General features: G+C 40.9%; 1 protein-coding gene across 7 annotated transcripts in view; it reads left to right on the top strand.

Annotated features, from left to right (window-relative positions):
• enc (encore) overlaps positions 1-20,612 on the top strand; it is a 1,357,661-nt gene that overhangs the window by 954,053 nt on the left and 382,996 nt on the right. For all 7 annotated transcript variants that reach the window (XM_067147181.2, XM_067147182.2, XM_067147187.2 and 4 more), the window contains one exon: positions 9,066-9,216. In XM_067147181.2, the coding sequence (XP_067003282.2) occupies positions 9,066-9,216 (151 nt within the window). The remainder of the gene's footprint in view (positions 1-9,065; positions 9,217-20,612) is intronic.

The raw sequence follows: 20,612 nt of genomic DNA on the forward strand, positions 1-20,612 counted from the left end.
CTTTCATGAATGATAACAACCCGATCACAAACTTTTATTGGCTACCAGCAAAAACTAATACACAAGACGATGAAGAAACACCTTATTGGTGGGAAATTAAGTACAGAAATTTATGATTGGCTAATTTCAAAACTGGTGGAAGGAAAGGATTATATTGCCAACCCACAAACCACAGAACAAAATTTAGTAAAAATAAAACTTAGGAATACAATATTTCTTCATGAAAGTTCATTCCATTGCACCAGAGTGTGTTACCATAGTTTTGGGTAGCGACATCTGTTAGAGAATGTTCAAACTTCTTGATACGGAGCAAACAAACACAAATCAAAATAGACACTGTTCAGAACACTTCAAGATTACCAAATTTACAGTAGTGACATCTTCCGAGAAACCGTTGAGTTAATACAGTTTGTTAAAGTTCAGGGTTTCTCCCGTAGAGAGGTTTCAACTGGCGCAATATTTGAATTCGCGGCGTGGAGGTGTACTGCCCGGTACAGACCTCTCCCCCCCAAAAAAGTCCTTCCAAGGGGTGACGCAGAAGAAAACAAATTTGTTTTTTAAAAAAAGTCCAAGTTTTTGCTGAGGTGTTGAAGAATTTAAAAGAGAAAATCAGAAGTTAGTTTGATATAAGTGGGATTAAATAAAATCCAGTTTTGGAATTTCTTTGTAGTAGTTTTTGATGAAAGGTCTCTATGGTTGTAGTAATTGAATTCCAAAGGAAAACTTTAATTCTTGGAAGAAGGAAAAACATTTTTTTTTCCTAAGTCCTCCAGATGTTGATGTTGAATCCAAAAACGCAGTAATTGTGGATATGGAATGTCCATGTAGCTGAGTAAGTACATTACTTGTTGATTAAGTTTGATGGCCAGACCAGCCGCCGCTGCTAGTGTCCAGAGGAGGCCGCTCGGACCCCTCAAGTACTCTGAGATACACCTCTCCCGCTACTATGAGAGGGGTAGTGGTGGTGAAGCATGCCGCACACGCGACGATTGTTTATAGTCCGCGGGCAGTTTGCAGGTGGTGCGCCGCACAACAGCCTTGGCCGGAAGGAGGACTCCGACTCGCCGTACACTTGTTGACCTCACTGGAGTGGAGCGGGCCCGTACCCCACCTCAGTGGCGGTATGGCGCCGCATGGCTGCGGGGGCACAGAAACATTAAGATCTCGGCGGCAGAATTTTGTTGGACCATAATGGTTTTAGGGTACAGTCTTTGTGTTGAGGCTGAGGGGCCAGCGGCGTGCAAGTTTTTATTTCATGTAAATTAGCCACTGGTGTGGTTTAGCAGGAGACAGGAGCTTGGTAATGGCCTTACGGAGAGGACAGCAGAGTAACCTCAGGGAAGGTTTCACACAATTTATACAAGGCAGATTCAACCAAATGTTAAACAATAAGGGGCAGAAGGCCTTAAAATTAAATTAAAAATAAAACCTTCAGGATTCTTACAAAATTATAAGGACCAAGTTAGCATGGAAATTACACAGATTTCACCTGCGACAAGGTGAACCCTAAATATCCTCTCGGTGGCTGGGTTGCTTAGTAACGACGTCACCGGGCTAAGGAAATCTAAAATGACACACGGCCCATGAAATCTGGGGGCAAGCTTGCCCGCGGGAACAAAATTCTTCACCATAACCTGGTCGCCTACCTTCAAATGGGTGGGTCTCCGTCCACGATCATATCTTTCCCTAACCTTTTAATGAGACACTTTAAGATTGGCCTTAGCCTTCTTCCAAAGATCATTAATGTTATCAGGATCTATTGTCTCGGGTAGAATATCACTAAGAGACCAAAGGTTAGAGAGTGGCGTGTTGGGAACAAACTTGAACATCAAAGAAGCTGGAGTAAATTTATGAGATTCATGAACCGGCGAATTCAAGGCGAAAGTTAACCAATGCAGGGATGTGTCCCACCTAGAATGATCGTCGTGATGATAGGCAATAAGAGCCGACCTCAGGTTGCGATTGACCCGTTCGGCTAAAGATGGTTGAGGATAACAAGCAGAAGTAGTTACATGAGAGATGGACAAATCAAAACAAAATTTACGAAAGAGATTGGATGTGAAAGCTTTCGCGTTATCGGACACAATATATTGACACGGACCAAAAGAAGCAAAAATAGAATTTAAACAAGAAATAGTGGACTGAGCGGTAGCCAGCTTAGTCAGAAAAAAAAACAAGAAAATCTTGTGAAGCCATGTACACACACAAGGATGAACTTGTTGGCATTCCCCTTCGACTGGGGGAAGGGTCCTACGTAGTCGATGTAAAGACGTTCCATGGGGTGCGACGCTTGATAAGAAGACAAAAGCCCTTGCTTAGTGGACATGGTTGGTTTACTAAGACAACAAGATTTACAAGCTTTAACTAGTTCACGAATTTCACCGTCCATACCTTTCCAAATGAACATCTCCCGGATCTTTTCTCTAGTTTTGAAGATACCTAAATGCCCTCTTAATGGGGTCTCATGATGGTACTTGAAGATCATGGGCACAAGAACGGCTGGAACCACCACCTTCATCTTATTATCATGCCTCGATGGACAACATAAAACATCATTCCTCAGCACATAAGGGACAACATGTTCCCCAGAACAGCGTCGGATATTCACATTGATATTTCTCAAGATCCCTAAACAACATAGGAGCATCAGTTAAAATGGCATTAACCTCAGGTCATATGGACTCGGGAGGTGAAGAACTATCATCCAGTTCATGGGTCTCTACATCATTGGAAAACATGTGGCTTAGTCCGTCTGCCACAACATTTTCAGTACCTCTGATATGCCAAACGTCAAATTGGAAGGCAGAAATTCGGATGGCCCACCGGGCTATAGGACCAGTACGACGTGGCCTACCTAAGACCCAGCTTAAGGCTTGGTTATCAGTCTCCAAGTCGAACTTGACATGTTCCAGATAAAGGCGGAACTTTTCTAGCGCAAACAAGACAGCCAAACCCTCAAGTTCATAGATGGAATACTTGGCTTCTTGAGCCGAAAGAGACCTAGATTCATAGGCGATGGGTCGCCTCCCTAGTTCGGTCTCTTGAAGAAGGACCGCAGCCACTGCCGACGATGACGCGTGGGTTTGGATGATGAATTTCTTCGTGAAATCCAGCATAGCCAGAACAGGGGCATTACACAGAGCTAATTTGAGATCTTCAAAAGCGGCTTGTTGAGAAGGTCCCCCACTCAAATTTGATGCCTTTCCTACGAAGAAGGTTCAAGGGCGCCGCTCTGTTAGCGAAGTTAGGAATAAATTTCCTGAAGAAATTCACCATGCCAATGAATCTGTCAATACCTTTGATGTCCTTAGGAGGTTTGAACTCACGAGTGGCCTGTGTTCTAGAATGATCGACTGCAACACCATCGGGTGACACAATATGCCCTAGGAATGACATGGAAGGCTTAGCGAAGGCGACGTTGGACAACTTCACAGTTAACCCAGCCTTACGAAGGCGATTGAGAACTTCCTTCAGATGATCTAGGTGTTCTTCGAAGGTCTCCGAAAATACGACGACATCATCAAGATAATGATACAAGTACTCAAATTTGATGTCGGAGAAGACCCTATCTAGCAGTCTTGTAAGCACAGCTGCTCCCGTGGGGAGCCCGAAAGGCACGCGGTTGTATTCGTACAAGTTCCAATCCGTGGCAAAAGCTGTCAGATGTTTGGATTCCTCTGCTAGCGGTATCTGATTATAAGCCTGATTGAGGTCTAATATGGTGAAGAACGTAGCTTTACGAAACCATGAAAAACAAGAATGAAGGTCGGGAAGGGGCACAGATTGTAACACCACCTTCCGATTGAGAGCCCTATAATAAATCACAGGCCTGAAGCCACCTTGGGGTTTTGGGACTAGAAAAATCTGCAAAGAGTATGCCGACTTAGAGGGGCGAATAATACCATCTTTTAGCATCTGATCAATGATTTCTTTCAGCGCCTTCATTTTCGGTGGGGATAGCCTATAAGGTGGAAACCGTACGGGAATTGAATCCGTAACCTCAATCTTATATTCGATAAGGTCAGTAACACCAAGAGTATCAGAGAAAACCTCTGGAAACGACTGACATAACTTTCGAATACTCTCTGCCTGCTCCTTAGGTAGATGTCTAAGGTCTAACAACATCTCATCCTGGCTAGGCGAAATAGATGAACATGTTACAGAACTACATTTTAACAAAGGGATTTTGGAATTACTATCAAATTTGAAAGTGCACGACTTGCTCTGAAGGTCGAGCACTAGACCGGTGTGAGACATGAAATCAGCTCCCAATATAATGGGGCAAGACAAGTGCTTAGCCACAAACAGTTTTATTTTCCAAGTGAATTTCAAAATCCAGATCGTGGCATACAGAGAACCTAAAATTTCTAATGGAGATGAGTTGGCCGAAACATATTGAACCGAAGTCAAACAAAAATCAGGAAGTTTGCAAATAGATTTTAATTTGGAATACCATTCAGCCGAAATAATGGAACAAACACTGCCAGAATCTATTAGAGCTGTTACAGGTTCATTATTTAATTCAATTTTGAGAAAAGGAACAGGTGCGGGGGTATCCGCCGCAATCCTAAGACATTCTTTGGGACCTTCAAAAGATAAATTTGAAGACTGAGTTTTCCCTGAAATTTCGACATGTTTACTTGGGGCTGAGACTCGGGAAGATGGGTTCACCGACTCAGCCGAAGCCACTAGTCACTTATTATTATTGGCATTGGTGGAAGTTGCACCAGAAGTTGAGCAGGAGGGGGTACTATTCGAATTTGGGCGATTCTTGGCGATATGGGAAAACGTGCCGCATTTAAAACAGCCTTGAGATGACCCTGCTCCATTCCTTGTCCCACTAGACTTGATCAATGGACATTTATTGCGAAGATGATCAGGCGACCCTCAAGCGTAACATTTACGGGATGTGACGGGTCGGCGAGGTGGAGGCCGAAAACTACTAGAGTATGTAGGGGGTTCTTTCGCGACACGCAAGGTATCGGCGTATCTAACTCCTTCGGCTGAGACAGCCATAGCCTCTAACTCGGCGAAAGTTTGCGGACGCGGCGCAAAACACAAGTATGATCGGTATGATGGAGAAATTACCTTCCACAATAGCCTGTACAATTTGATCTTCAGGGAAATGTAGAGCAAATACCCTAGTGTAGAACTTAATGTCTTGGATGAAGTCTGCCAAATTTTTATCCAACTGTTGTACTCGATAGTAGTACTTTTGAATGAGCGATGACCTAGCTCGAGCGGGGATAAAATTTGCCAACAGATGGGCATGGAAGTCTTCTATGGATGACTGTTCAGCAATTGCTCTAACTATCTTGTCGGAGAGAACACCAATTGCATAGGGATAGATGATCTGCAAAATTTGACATGGAGAAAGAGAAAAAACCAGGGCATGATCCTGAAACTCAACTAAAAACCTTAAGAATGAAATTACGTCACTGGTAGAGTTAACGGAAAACTTAGAAATACCTCTGAGCAACATTGCTAAAGGATGGGGCAAACTGCTGAAACCCGGGGACGTAGTAGGAAGGGGCCTAAGTGGCGGAGAAGCAGATTCAGAAGGAGCATTATTTAACAGGAAGGGTGGAATGGACGTGCGACGATCGGACTCAGTTCTAATGGGGCAGATGTTCGTTGGGTAGCCTCCGCAGTACTAGCTCCTCCTTCCTCTTTAGAGGAATCCTCCCCACTTACGATATTTACTACCATAGGCTGGTCGGTTTTTGGAATAGCAGATCCAGATAACAAATGGCTAACTTTACTAGACATTTTAGACAAGTTTTCGGCAACAGCACTAGCTTCCTTACCCTGAAGGTCATTGAACTTCAAGGACAATAGATCACATACCCTATTATAAAAGTGGTACAATCTGGCCTGTACTCTTTTGAGTTGATTAGGAGATGGATCACTTACTTCAAAAAAAACTAACTACAGATGCTAGCTCAGTAGTATTGTCAGTGATCGTGGAGAGAGCATCGTCAATCTCTTTCTCTCCCAGAGTGGGGATGGGAATAGGCAAATCCAGGGACTCTTTAAGTTTATTGGAATCTACTGCAACCGTGCCTCCAGATTGCACATTTCTAATTGTCAATTCATAGATCAATTCCTCCTTGCGCAAATAGCCTGGATGGAGGACATCGCGAGGGCCGGGCATGATGACAGAAGTATACAAATTTGGAAAAATCAAGAAATGCCAGTGACTGAGAAAATTGTTAAAGTTCAAATCAAAAGCAATATTTAGCCATCAAAAGGGGCTAAATTGAGACCCATTCAACCATGATCTGCTACCACTTGTTCCGAGGGTACTGTGGAACAGCAAAGGTGAAAGAAGGTGCGGGTTGGAATAGGTCTCAACTACCAAATTAAAGTTAATTTAAAACTTTAACAAAGGTTATATTTTCTCTTCAAAATCAACAAATAACAGTAAACAACATTCAACAATTTCCACTAGGTGAAATAACAATGAAAGTCAGGTACAAAATGATTTTTCCCGTCAGGGGTTTTTTTTTTTTCAACCAAGTTTTGGGCTTCGAGCCCCACACTCACAACCTTTGAGCGAATAGCTCAACTTTACCCAGTTACCAAATGAACAAAGGAGCAGAAAACCCCATCATTCCTAGAGGCACGCAGAGATCAAATTAGGAAAGAGCAGTCCTGCTCTCAATTTTACAAGCCTATCAAAGGCCACAACCAACTTCACTCCTAACTGCACTCAAGGCACACATACAGTGAACAGGGGTATCTTGTTCCCAACCTACAGGGCCTTCACATGAAGAAAACAAAACATCAGGTTAAGTTACTGGCCCGTAATGCAAAAATAGAATAGAGGCGATAACTTGCACTCCTACACCAAGTTTTGTCAAAAACCTATGTGGCGCTAGGCCGATGATACAGGGGCTAATCCCAATCTGTAGAGGTGACTAGTCGGCAAATAAGTTTAAGAAGGAAGAGAAAAACGGTTATGAAAACATAGTCACCTCAAATTCAAAATGAAGGGGAGTTCGAGAGGGTGAAGCACTCTCTATCCCCGCTTTACAGCTTTGTAATTTGTAGATAGACAGAAAAGAATTACATTTTAAAAGGGTAGGTTACATACTAAAGGTTTCGAACCCTCCCTGAGAGTTAAACTGCTGAGCTAGCAAGAAATGAAGATGTTAACAGGCCATTACCTTGTAGATGAACTGCTGCTTGGAGAAAGAGGTGCTTCCCGCCCCCTGCTATATATATTCACACACTGAGAAAGATGTTACTGAAGTGGCACCGAGACAAGAAAATCAGCAGTTTATATACCCTCGTGGAACATTCGAGACCTTTCATGAATGATAACAACCCGCCCACAAACTTTTATTGGCTACCAGCAAAAACTAATACACAAGACGATGAAGAAACACCTTACTGGTGAGAAATTAAGTCCAGAAATTTATATGATTGGCTAATTTCAAAACTGGTGAAAGGAAAGGATTATATTGCCAACCCACAAACCACAGAACAAAATTTAGTAAAAATAAAACTTAGGAATACAATATTTCTTCACGAAAGTTCATTCCATTGCACCAGTGTGTGTTACCATAGTTTTGGGTAGCGACATATGTTAGAGAATGTTCAAACTTCTTGATACGGAGCAAACAAACACAAATCAAAATAGACACAGTTCAGAACTCTTCAAGATTACCAAATTTACAGTAGTGACATCTTCTGAGAAACCGTTGAGTTAATACAGTTTGTTAAAGTTCAGGGTTTCTACTGTGGAGAGGTTTCAACTGGCGCAATATTTGAATTCGCAGCGTGGAGGTGTACCGCCCTGTACAATTATTATTACTACTACTACTACTACTTGTGCTACTTGTGAGGTGTGACTATGAAGTTGTTTACATCTACTAGTATTATTTATGTAGTTATGTCCGGACTTTATTTGGTGTAAATCATGATCATATTATTTGTGAGGTTATGTCATGAAACATTTGCTGTCTGTATATTAATACGAGTTTATTTAATATCAGAATACGCAATGAATAGTGTATAATTTATTATTACCTGTATAGATAATGTATAATCCAATGCAGTATGTGCAACACACTGTAATATTCCAGAACAATGCAGTGTATGACTAGAATTGTGTAGAAAATTCCTTACATTGTAAATAGGCTATTGGAGATTCTGGAAACTACGAGAAAAGATGTCATATTCTTCTAGAAGCAATGTATGTAAAGAGGCAGTCTTGAGGGCTGAGAGGAGTTGTTTTACTGAATGTTACGATTCAAGTCATTAACCGAGTACGTGAATTCATGTTGTGATTGGTAGTACATTGACATGCAAGTTTGCATTCTTATTCCTATTCTTCATAGTAGTGTTTTGTTCATGATGGCAGTTTATTAGTTTGTGTATGTATAATGTGTAAATAACTTGTAAAAAGAACAGTGTAGACAATTGACAGCATTTTTGTGCATCTTTGTGGATACAACAAGGATAGAGTGAAAACAAGGCGTGGACATAGGGTGGAACTCCCTGCACATTATAGGACTTAGGTTTGGGAACAAGAAGTTCTTGTGTGTGTTATATATGTAGTGTTTTAATATTGTTTTGGTTTGTTTTGTGTGTTAGACTGTATGGATGTAATGTTTTAAGATTATTTTGGTTTTGTGCAGAGAAGAAACCAAAAGGTGGGAGTATGTCACATCCAGAGACTAAATGGGAATCACCCATCAGTTTGTGTTCCTTGTGTCAACAAGTTGATATTACTTGGAGATCTTTGTTTATGTTCTATGATTTAGGTGTTTGTTGAATAATGTAAATTGATGTTGTAAAACAATATATCCATCACTAATATAGAAACTGATGAATCTTGTTTATCGGGTAGATTTTCAAATTCATTGTAACACCAACAAAGACACTCAATTACAACAAAGTGTATCCAGTTGAAAGATTAGAATATACACTATAGTCATCATTACTTCTATCCCTTGGTTCTACGTGATTAATGGGCTGATGACCTAAATGTTAGGGCCCTGTAAGCAACAAGCCTGTGCTATAATGGGTTTGCTTTAGTTTCCATGTTTCTCTTGCAGGGGGATACATTGGTTATCCTGTGGCAAGTTATGGAGCTACTGCTGTTCCAGCACCTGTCCTGGGTACTGGAAATGGAGAATGTGTACCTCTGTACACACAACCATCACTGCATATGTTGTATAGCACACCTACTAGCCTCCATATGAATACGTGAGTTGAACTGGTACACTTGTGCACTGTTCTCAGAACTTCCTATTCATATTGTATGTGGTTGTCATGCATGTAAACTGAACTGAATGGTCATTGCTCTGTAGATTACCTATCTGAAAGAAATGAAGTTTACAAAACTTGATTTTTGTATTTCACTCAGCAATTATTATTTTTAAAATTTGGTTTCCAGTTATGAGGAATATCTTAATGTGTTTGAGTAAGATTGTTTCTATAATTTGAGACAGTCCACTCTTGTTGAGGGTGTGCTATGTTTAGGCATCATCATAGATTGTGAATAATCATTACAGTGGAACCTTGATATCTCAAATCACCTCAGGAGGTAAATTTTATTTCGAGTTATCAAAATTTTGTGGATATGGAGAATACCATTTTTGAGCATATGTAGCGCATAATTGAGTCATATGTATATACCGGTTTATACTGAATACAGTGGAACCTCAATTCACCGTTTTTGGCGCGACCACGGAAAAAAAAAGTGTACAACACAGAAAAACAGAAAATCCATCTTACAAACACTCCTAAACCAAACCAAACTACAGTCCTAATGGACCTTCCACCTACCAAGCGACCACTGCTCATCCCGAAAACCTGCGGATTACGAGGTGACACACGGTCAATGTGACAAATCCTCTCGGCCATTATTCCTGGCTCTCTAGACCGAGGTCACCGTTTTACCATTCGATAGTTCCTCAATTATGGTAATTGTAGAATGAGTGGACCTAGAACCAGCCCTCATATACAGGTAAAGATGCGTGAACTGGCCGGGAATCGAACCCGGGCCCTCCGGGTGAGAAATTGGCAAGTTAGATCGTGAGGCTGGCTTCAGACGTTAATTACCAGTATGCAACTTAAAAATCTCCAAATTTTGCGTTCAGTTTTACCATGGAAACTTCGTCAGTTTCCCATGTAAACTTCTTTCAGTTCAGCAACTTTGATCAACCAAACTCTTCGAAAAATCTAACACTGGTAACACCAAGCCCAGCAATCAACCACAAGTAGTTTTTATTTCTCTAAACTCTTTTTTTTTTTTTTTTTGCTAGTTGTTTTACGTCGCACCGACACAGATAGGTCTTATGGCGACGATGGGACAGGAAAGGGCTAGGAGTGGGAAGGAAGCGGCCGTGGCCTTAATTAAGGTACAGCCCCAGCATTTGCCTGGTGTGAAAATGGGAAACCACGGAAAACCATTTTCAGGGCTGCCGACAGTGGGATTCGAACCTACTATCTCCCGAATACTGGATACTGGCCGCACTTAAGCGACTGCAGCTATCGAGCTCGGTCTCTAAACTATTAAAATGAAGCACATTAGATACAAAAGCACCCAACATGGTGGTGAAATACCTTTTTTAGATCTACCCTTTTAATTTGGTTACCGGTATACAGTTCGTAGTCAGTTGATGAAAATCTTATACCACATAAATTAGCCCTACGTCGACTTATCAAGGTTATGTTGAACTCCAGAATATGGTTTCGGTTGTAAGTATCGATTCTCAAAAATTCTCGAATGCATTATATTCAATTCTACCCGTCACTAATCACAATGAAGTTGGAAAGGGAAAAAAATATGATCAGAACTTCAGTAATTATGGTTATTCGTAACCTTGAGCTCAGCTGGAAAGTGTGCTCGCTGTACAAGTCGATACGAGTGCGAAATGTACAAACTTTTTGAATGTAACTTGTGCAAATAAAATAACTGCGGTTTGTATAACACAAAAACACGAAATTACTAGTCTTTTATTGGCATCAAAACAGTAATAGGCAATCCCAAAATCTCCCATGGCTTTGTGTGTGTAAGGTGCAACATCTGTTCTGTTCTCGATAACATAATAATATTAAAACACTAAATTTGTGTTAAGAAGGAGCAGTTTCGATTCCTTCCTGAAAGCCCAGTGACTATACAATGCCCTGAGGGAAGTACTAAAAACCTGTTCAGCCATACAAACGAAAGAAAGTTTAAAAAAAATCTAACTAAATTTGTGTTAAGAAGGAGCAGTTTCGATTCCTTCCTGAAAGCCCAGTGACCATACAATGCCCTGAGGGAAGTAATAAAAACCTGTTCAGCCAGACAAACGAAAGAAAGTTTTTAAAAATCTAACACTGGACATCATGTAGACGTTTTGCAAGTACGAAGATTTGACGAAACTCATTCTGTATTCAGGTGGAGCTGTCAAAATGGGCTCTGTCTCCTTCCAGTTGTTGTGGCCACTCACTGCTTTGTGATTTCCAAGGATTCTTTAAACTAAACCACCACCCAAATGTGGTGCTAAGATGGTCCCTTATGCAAGTTCACCGCCAGTCACTGTTCCAGTACAGTACTTCCTTTTCTATCACAATGATGGGACGTTTGCACCAAGATCCATAAGTATGCTGTAACCGTCCTTTTGTGAGATACAGTTTCTTGAAAAACGTGTGATCGAGGATTTAGTGTTGATGGGACTGAAATTTCAGGGCGGTTGATCCGGGAAATAGGTTTTTTTTTTGAGGAACGGATAATGCAGGATTTTTAAAAACGTGATTTAATTAGGATTCCCACGGTACCATGTAATTTGAATGAATAATGCGGGAATACGTCGTTTCCGGGAATGTATATTCAAGGTTCTACTGTACAGTATTTAGAAATATACTAACAAACTTGTATTTTACGGCATTGCTTTAATTATGACCCTTATTAAAGTAACTTTTATGAAGAGAGAATACGAGGTGTGTTCAAAAAAAGACCGAACTTTGTAAATTGCGCGCAAACCGCGACATTGAGCGAGTTGTGACTGTGGCGGCGCCTAGCGGCAACTTCTGACAACAGACCGCTGCTTTCCGCATTCCATTGCCTGCATTATCAGTTGAGTTAGAGCCTCTTAAGTGATTGCGTGTGTCACATGTTCGTCGAATTCTATAATGAAACAGCTTGAGGAACAACGCGTGTGCGTGAAGTTCTGCTTCAAAGTTGGGAAAACGTTTGTGGAAACACTGGAGATGAGATGTGGGTGTACGGTTACGATGTCGAAACCAAAAGGCAATCATCACAGTGGGTGGGGAAAGGTTCTCCTCGACCGAAAAAAGCACGAATGAGTCGTTCAAACATCAAGGTGATGCTGATTGTGTTTTTTGATTGGAAAGGCATTGTCCATTGTGTTTTTTGATTGGAAAGGCATTGTCCATCACGAGTTTGTACCCCGAGGCCAGACAGTGAACAAAGAACTGTACCAGAATGTTTCAACGCATTTGAGAGATGCTGTGCGCAGGAAGAGGCCTGAACTGTGGGAAAACAAATCCTGGATGTTGCACCATGACAATGCGCCAGCACATGCCTCTCTCTCGGTTCCTGTTGTGCCCCATCCGCTCTATTCTCCCGACTTGGCTCCAGCAGACTTTTTCTTATTCCCCAAATTGAAAACCACCTTGAAAGGACATCGTTTCCAAGACATTGAAGAGATCAAGGAGAATGCGACGAGGCAACTTCGCGCCATCAAAGAAAGTGCATTCCAGGAAGCATTCCAAAAGTGGAAGAAATGTTGGCAACACGCTGTTGATAGTGCAGGGGACTATTTTGAAGGGGACAGTCTGTGAAATGATGTAAGCTACATAATAAAGTTTTTTTAGCCACAGTTCGGTCTTTTTTTGAACACACCTCGTACAGTACATACAGTAGTAAAAAAGAAACATACCTTCGTTAATATCTTCGGAAAAAAATGTTTAGTCTTTTGTGTCTTTTTAGTGTTAACCTTCTTTTCTTCCTCATATTTTTCAACAACATTTATTGCTGTGAGAAACACTGTCATTTATATTCAACTGACTCTGTATGTAGGTTCAAAACCAGCCAAGATTCTTAAATGGAGCTTGTCCTCCATGACTTTCGGGGTTCCTTTCATACGGCTTCAGTGACAATTATATTTCGAACGGGCAACGTAGTCTCACTACGATGATTTCATTACTGAAGAACCTGGATAAATGCTAATATGCAGAAGAAAGTGACATTATTGAGTGGTTAGACGTGAATAAGGACGATTATGGCATCAGACATGAAAGTGAGGAGGATATTGTGCGGAATTTGACGGTTGGTGAGGAAGACGGAGATTCAGATGATATTGAGTGCGGGAGTGTTGCAGCAGAAACTCCAAAAGTTTCCCACTGCCAAGCTAGTGTCTCTATAGACACACCTATCTCTTACATAGAAAATAGAGATGAATTTTCATTTTCAGATATTGTTTTCTTGAGAAATGTATGATCCAAAATTAGAAAAAATAACAATCCTCTAATGAGGGAAGTATCCCAGCTCAAACGGCTAAAACCGACAGAAAGTGGACTTAAAGTATACAGTTGTACCTATGTTAATAGCTGTCAAGGTCCTTCATCTGTAAAAGTACGTGTTCGGTCGCCAGCGCCATCTGACAGTCAGCGCACACGCCTTGCTGCATTGGAGCTGTACACGCAATGCCTGTTAGTCAGTTGCAGTGTGTCGTAGTATAGTGCACACACAAACGTCCGACATGAGTAGGTGGAAGCCAATCAACCCTGTGAATGATGTGAAGTTGCTGCGCGAAAAGGTACGCCGACGCTACACACTGGATAGTGAAGATGTAAGTGGAGTGGAGGATGGGCCATCTGCATGCATGTTATATGATATCATAACACAGAAATACAATGGATCTGTAACAGAAGTACATACCGACACATTGGAGAGTAATGGTGACTGTGAGGCGGACAGCGTAGAAGAAACATCACACAAGTATGAGGGTTCCAACTGTACCGAGAATCCAGCAACAGAAGGAACTACACGTGACAGTGATTTCGCTCCTTCACCCCCAAAACATGCACGAACAAGTGTGCTACGAAGTATTGATGACCGAACCTTGGACAACATTTATGAGGATTATTATAATCGCGGTTACAATTCTTATCAGAAACTAATGAAGCGTTATTGCTGCATTAGGTCGAAATCCATCTGCAAGGTAATTTTAGATTATGTGACACACAAAAGGCAAGACCCAGGTCTGTTCAAGGGAATCAAAACATTAAAATTGAAGGTTTTAAATGAGTCATTAAAAGCACAATTTGACAGAGCTGGAGATAATTGATCAGTGGTCCACTACTGGCACATTCAAGCGTAGGCTCTGGAGGCCGCTAGAGCAGTTTCTCTGGACAATTTTAAAGCTTCGTTGCATTTTGTCAGGGCCTTCAAAGACGAATATAATATTTCGTCCAGACATATCACTATGTTCATGGCTCGCAAATGGATTGAAGAAGAGTATGTGGCATTTGTGGCAGATGTGAACATGTTTATTCAAGACGGGAATATAATGAAGGAATGCGTATGGAATAGTGATCAGAGCCAATTTTTTATGAACTAACATCTTCTGCAACACTTTCAAACAGAGGGGAAAGTCAACAGTTGGTCTGGTACAGTCTGTGCACAGTTCTACGCATAGTTACACAATTGACGTGGTTGTGTCCATGAATGGCAAATTAGCGAACAAACTTTACATTTGTCTGCAGGAAAAGGATGAAATGTTTGGACCGCTGGTTGCAAAGAAACTGACAGCAATGTGTCCACGAAACAGCCATGTGTAAGCGAGTAAAATTGGAAAAATGACTAAAGCACAAATGAAGAGCTTCTTTAATTCAGTCCTCGCTGAACATGTTGGTGAGAGAGGTCTATTACTTTATTCCTGGTCAGAACACAAAGACTAGAGAGTCATTGAAGAATGTTTTCCAAACAAAGATATTACATTAAAGATATTGCCACCAAATACAACAAAATACTGTCATCCTCTGGATGTATATATTTTTTAGACATTACAAGCTCTATGTCAGACGTCCTGTTGATTTTGTACTTTGCAAATAGATACCACGCAGGCCACGTTACATGATCGATACTTCATCATCCGTCTTCACTCCGTCATCTACAAACTATCTGCACCGAGTTGCAGACTTATACAGTATATGAACATCCGCTTGGCAAAGGGCAGGTTATGATGTGGATGTTCCTGTCACTTCGTCTGATAATGTGTTCACCTCGGCATTTGAGTTTGAACTATTGCAAAGCGGGAACATTGTAAATAATGTATGTCTACATGTTGCCCTCGTTAAGTGTGCATACTGTTCCATTCCGCTGTGTTTTAATCACGTCATTGAAACTCCAGATACACTTCAACGTCAAATAAAGGACAACACAGTATCTTCCATTGTGGGAAAGATGACTGTGTCAATACGGTACTGCATGTTTTAAGAGTTCTTGTTGCAAGCACGCGCTCAACCTTTTGCCAGATGATACTGCACCACATCTGTTTCTTGTTACTATAATGGTCCGAAGTGCCTGTTGCACGGTGGTTTCTACTGCGAGTTGTGTTTCTGCAATCTTTGTATGCCGTAACTTCCAAACATTGATTGTACACTAATGTGGGGTTTTACAGATAAATACCCTTGATGGGTGGTAGAACAGACATATCTTCGTATGTTAAGCGCATTTCCAGTCAGATTTAGCTGTTCGAGCTGGGGTGCTTCCCTTGTAAGAAACAAAAAGTGATGACCGATTTATTCTTTAGATACGAATGTTGGCATAATCCAAATGGCATTTTGTAATTTTTGTCTAGTGTGTCTTACAATAATTTGTGAAGTGTTAAAATTATTTTCTGCTTGTTCATAAAATACATTTCATTATTTTAACCTATGGTTTTGTTTTTACCAAGCTTAAAAATGACAGCAGATAATTCGTGGTTTTTAATAATTCGCAGACGTGCGTGCATTAATTACAGTGAATTATCAGGGATGCATTGTTTTATTATTATTGTTGTTGTTGTTCTGGTGTTTACCGTGGACCGCAGAGGTGAAAGAAGGTGCCGGGGTGAATGGGTCTAACAACAATATCAAGAAAAGAATTTAAAACTTAAACTGAAGGTTATATTTTCTTAAATTCAACCTTAGCTAATTTTCATAACAGTGAAACGTCAGGTACAATGACAAAGTTGAGACAAGACAAGAAAATTCAAAATTTAGTGACAGTTTAAAAATCTGGGCTTCAAGCCCCTCACTTTACAATTCTTGAGCTCCTAGCTCAGATTTGCAAAAGGGCACAAATTTACTCAAGGCCAGAAATCCCTCAGTATATTGAGCACTTGCTCCCAACTTACAATATCAAGCCTCCCAGAGGCACTTTTACAACACTTGAAGAGAGCTGATGTGCTCTCAGTTTTCCAAGCCTATTCAAGGCAATATGAGAAAATTGCAATCACTCACCATCAAGGCACAAAATTTGAAACAGGGGTATCTAGTACCCAACCTATTGGGTCGTTGCGGAAAAGAACAGGTTAAGTAAATGGCCCAAAACACAAATTGAATGGAGGCGTGTACTTGCACTCCTAGATATGAATTCTTAAAACCTAAAGGGCCCTAGGCCGATGAAACAGGGGCTATTCCCAAACTACTGAGGTAGCACGCAAGGATATCACTTTAATACATTGCAGAAACAAAACGTGGCACCTCAAACCAAGATGAAGGGGAGCTCGAGAGGGTACAGCACTCTCTATCCCCGATTTACAGTTAAAGATTTTATGAAGTTATTACATAAGCCGGAAGAAGTTACATTTTCAGAAAAGTAGGTTACATAGGTGATGATTCGGACCTTTCCCTCGGGTTAAACTGCGGAGCTAGCAAGAAAGAAAGAAAGAAAGATGTTATGTGGCCATTACCTTATAGAAGCTCTAGCAGCTGACGAAGAGGCCTTCCGCCTCTTGCTTGACACACACACTCAGTAAGATGACTATCAATTGGCCAAGAGACGTGAAAATCCACAGTTTATAAACCCTCGGGGAATGTTCAAGACCATTCAAGATTAAACTAGCCACACCCTCTCGTTTTATTGGTTAATTTAAAAGTTACACTCAAAATCGAAGGAGACTGTGATTGGTAGAAAATTAATTACAGAAATTAGGGATTGGCTGGATTCAAAACTGGCGGAAAGAAAGGATAAATATTGCCGACCCAAAAATAAATGAACATCAATTAGTAAAAAAAACTTATGAATACAAAATTTCTTTAAATCAAAAGTTCTTTCACTTCGCTCCAGGGTGCATGATCATAGTTGTTTAGCAGTGACATCTATGGAAGAATGTCCAAACTTCTTGATGAAGGGCAAACAAAACAAGTAGAAATTCACACAGTACAGGAAACTTCACAATAACAAAATTATATCAGATTTTAGTGGTGACATCTTCAGAGTAAAGTTCTAACTTGTATTATTGGTTTCACATTTGTTAGATAGAGGAGTTCCTTTAGCCGCTCATTTTGAACGCGCGGTGTAGAGGTGTACCTCCCGGAACAATTATTATTATTATTATTATTATTATTATTATTATTATTATTTCATTTCATTTATTCGTATGGGCCACTGATGGACCACGCAAAGCATCTACTTGATGTGAGATTTCCGAAGGCACCACACTTCTTATCTTCTCACTGTGTGCTTTCTTCCTTTTTTCAGACCAAGTTGTTCCAGTCTTCAATTTCTTGACCTCCCGGCCCACTTTCCACTGATGTACTTTTTGCCTTAATACCTATCTGTAGTGTATGTCAGAGTCTATGATGCCAGCATCCTTCAAGTCTTCTTTAACGGCGGTGATCCACTTCATGTTCTCTATGCTTTCGGTGTATTCCAAGGTCTGTTTAGTCAGTTGGCTGTCTGGCATCCTCTTTATGTGACCATAGAATTTCAGTTGACGTTTCATGATGTTGTATACTATGTTGGATATCAGCTCAGTCTCTTGTCTACTTTGCAACCATTATCCTTGTGTCTTTTTGGGTCTTAGAATTTTTCTGACAGTTCTTCTCTCTAGTTTCTTGATGTTTTCTAGTTCAGCTTTTCGATTCAAGACCAATGTTTCAGATGCATACGGGGTTTCAGGTTTGATGACAATGTTATAATGTTTCATCTTGGTGTCACGTGATAGACATGATTTATTGTAGATGTTCCCAGTCTTCCAGAATGCTCTGGTCATCTTTTGTCTTCTCTACTCGTAAGCCGATTTCTCCATCCCATTGGCCTGTATCATCTCCCCGAGGTACATTAATGTGTGAACCCTCTTGATATTCCTGTATTTTGTAGTAATTTACTCCGGTGCATCTTTCAGGTTCGACAGATATTGTGTTTTCTCGAAGGAAATCTGTAGTCATGCTTTCCCAGCCATCTCTTTCAGAATTTTTATTTGTTTTGTTGCTGTTTCTATGGTATCTGCAAGTATTGCTAAATCATGGGCAAATGCTAGACAACTAATATCTATGAAGTTCCTGTGCCTTCAGTTCCTTTTTCTATTTGCTGATAACTTTGTCCAGTATTATAGGGTTAGACCATCGCCTTGTCTTACTCCTGTTATGATTCCAAATGAATGCAATAGTTCCCCCATGAATTTGATTTTGGATTTTGTGTATGTTAGTGTCTGTCTGATGAGGTTTTTCATCTTCTTGTCAAGGCCTCTCTCCTGTAGTTCTTGTATCAGCGATTGTCTGTCTGTAGAATCGTAAGCCATCTTGAAGTCTACGAAAGTACAAACGATCTCTTTGCTTCTCATTGCATGATATCTCAGAATTGTTTTCAGATTGAGTATCTGTTCAGCACAAGATCTTCCAGGTCTGAAACCTGCTTGGTATTCTCCTATCGTGTGTTCCAGTTGCAACTGTACTCTATCTAGCAGGCAGTGTGATAGAATCTTGTGTGCAGATGGTAATAGTGATACTCCTCTGTAGTTATCTACATTCATTCTGTCTCCTTTCTTATAAAGTGGGTGTAGGACTGCACTCGCCCAGTCTTCAGGCAGTGTTTCATTTTCCCAAATATCTTGTATTATCTTCATGATTTCACTGATTGTTTTTGGTCCAAATTCCGTTAATAGTTCGGCTACAATTCCATCTTTCCTGCAGCTCTACCGTTCTTCATTTTCATGATTTGTTCCTCGATCTCTAGTTCATCTGGTGCTTCTGTCTTCTCATCTCTGTTGATCTGTTGTATCCTTGGGAATATCTCTGTGGGTTTGGGACAATTCAGGAGTTCTTCAAAATGTTTTGCTAGTGTTTTGCAGATTTCTTTGTTTTTCAGTGCCAATTCTCCATTCTCTTTTCTGAAGCAAAGGTTTTGTGGTTGATATCCTGTGATTCTGCATTTGAACATCTTGTTTCTGTTTGCTTTACATCGCACAAACACAGGTAATTTGTATGGCAACAATGGGATAGAGAAGGCCTGGGAGTGGTGGGAAGGAAGCGGCTGTGGCCTAAATTAAGGTACAGCCTCAGCACTAGCCTGGTGTGAAAATGGGAAACCATGGTAAACCATCTTCAGGGCTGTCGACAGTGGGATTTGAACCCACTATCTCCTGGATGCAAGTTCACAGCTGCATGACTCTAACTGCACGGCCAACTCTGAACGTCTTGTAGAACTCTCTCTTATTGTGGTTACAAAAGTTCTCTTCTGCCCCTCTCCACTGATCCTTTAGATATTCTCTTTTGACCTTTCTGATATCTCTTGTCATTTGCTTCCTTGTCTCTAAGTATATTGATAATTTGGTTTCCGTTTTGTTGCTGTTCCAATTGTTGTATGCTGCTTTTCTATTCTTGATTGCTGCTTCACATTGTCATTCGACCATGGGTCGGAGGAATTTTCTCTTTAGCTTTCTTAATTATCTTCTTTTTGAATTCTCCCCAGGTCGTTGCTGTCTCCTCTTCCCATTCCTCTTTCATTCCTGATGATTGTAGTTTTGTCATATTGAACTTTGGTATCCGTGGAGTCTTCTTCTTTATTCTCTTTGGTGTCAGTTTGATTGTGACTCTCGCGCCACGAACCTACTACGCTGGCGTAGCAGGGGGAGGGGTGATACTCCCACGTGGCGTGTCTCAGGTGGCGGATAGGGGGGTTCTAACCGACTTGCCGACGGACTTGAGGGAAATATACCTCTCACGGACCAAAAACACAACCTCCTGTAGGTGGGGTACACAAACGAAGAATACACCCATGGTATTCCCTGCCTGTCACAAGAGACGACTAAAAGTGGCGACCAAAGGATGATCAAATTAAAACCATGAGACTACTTGTAATTAGTACCGTCACAGAGGGAACACCATGGGTCACTTACTTGTGCGTAATACCACTATGTTAGGTACAATATTGGTTTGTGATTTGTAGTGACAGTGTGTGGCTCAGTTTGCATTTTACAGTACCTGTGATTCATACCCCTCTGTGGGCGACACATTAATTTTTTTGTGTGTGTGTGTTTTTAGTGGCTTTACGTCGCATCGACACAGATAGGTCTTATGGCGACAATGGGATAGGAAAGGCCTAGAAGTTGGAAGGAAGTGACCATGGCGTTAATTAAGGTACAGCCCCAGCATTTGCCTTT

The sequence above is a fragment of the Anabrus simplex genome, chromosome 5 (assembly GCF_040414725.1).
Source record: "Anabrus simplex isolate iqAnaSimp1 chromosome 5, ASM4041472v1, whole genome shotgun sequence".
Taxonomy (NCBI): Eukaryota; Metazoa; Arthropoda; class Insecta; order Orthoptera; family Tettigoniidae; genus Anabrus; species Anabrus simplex.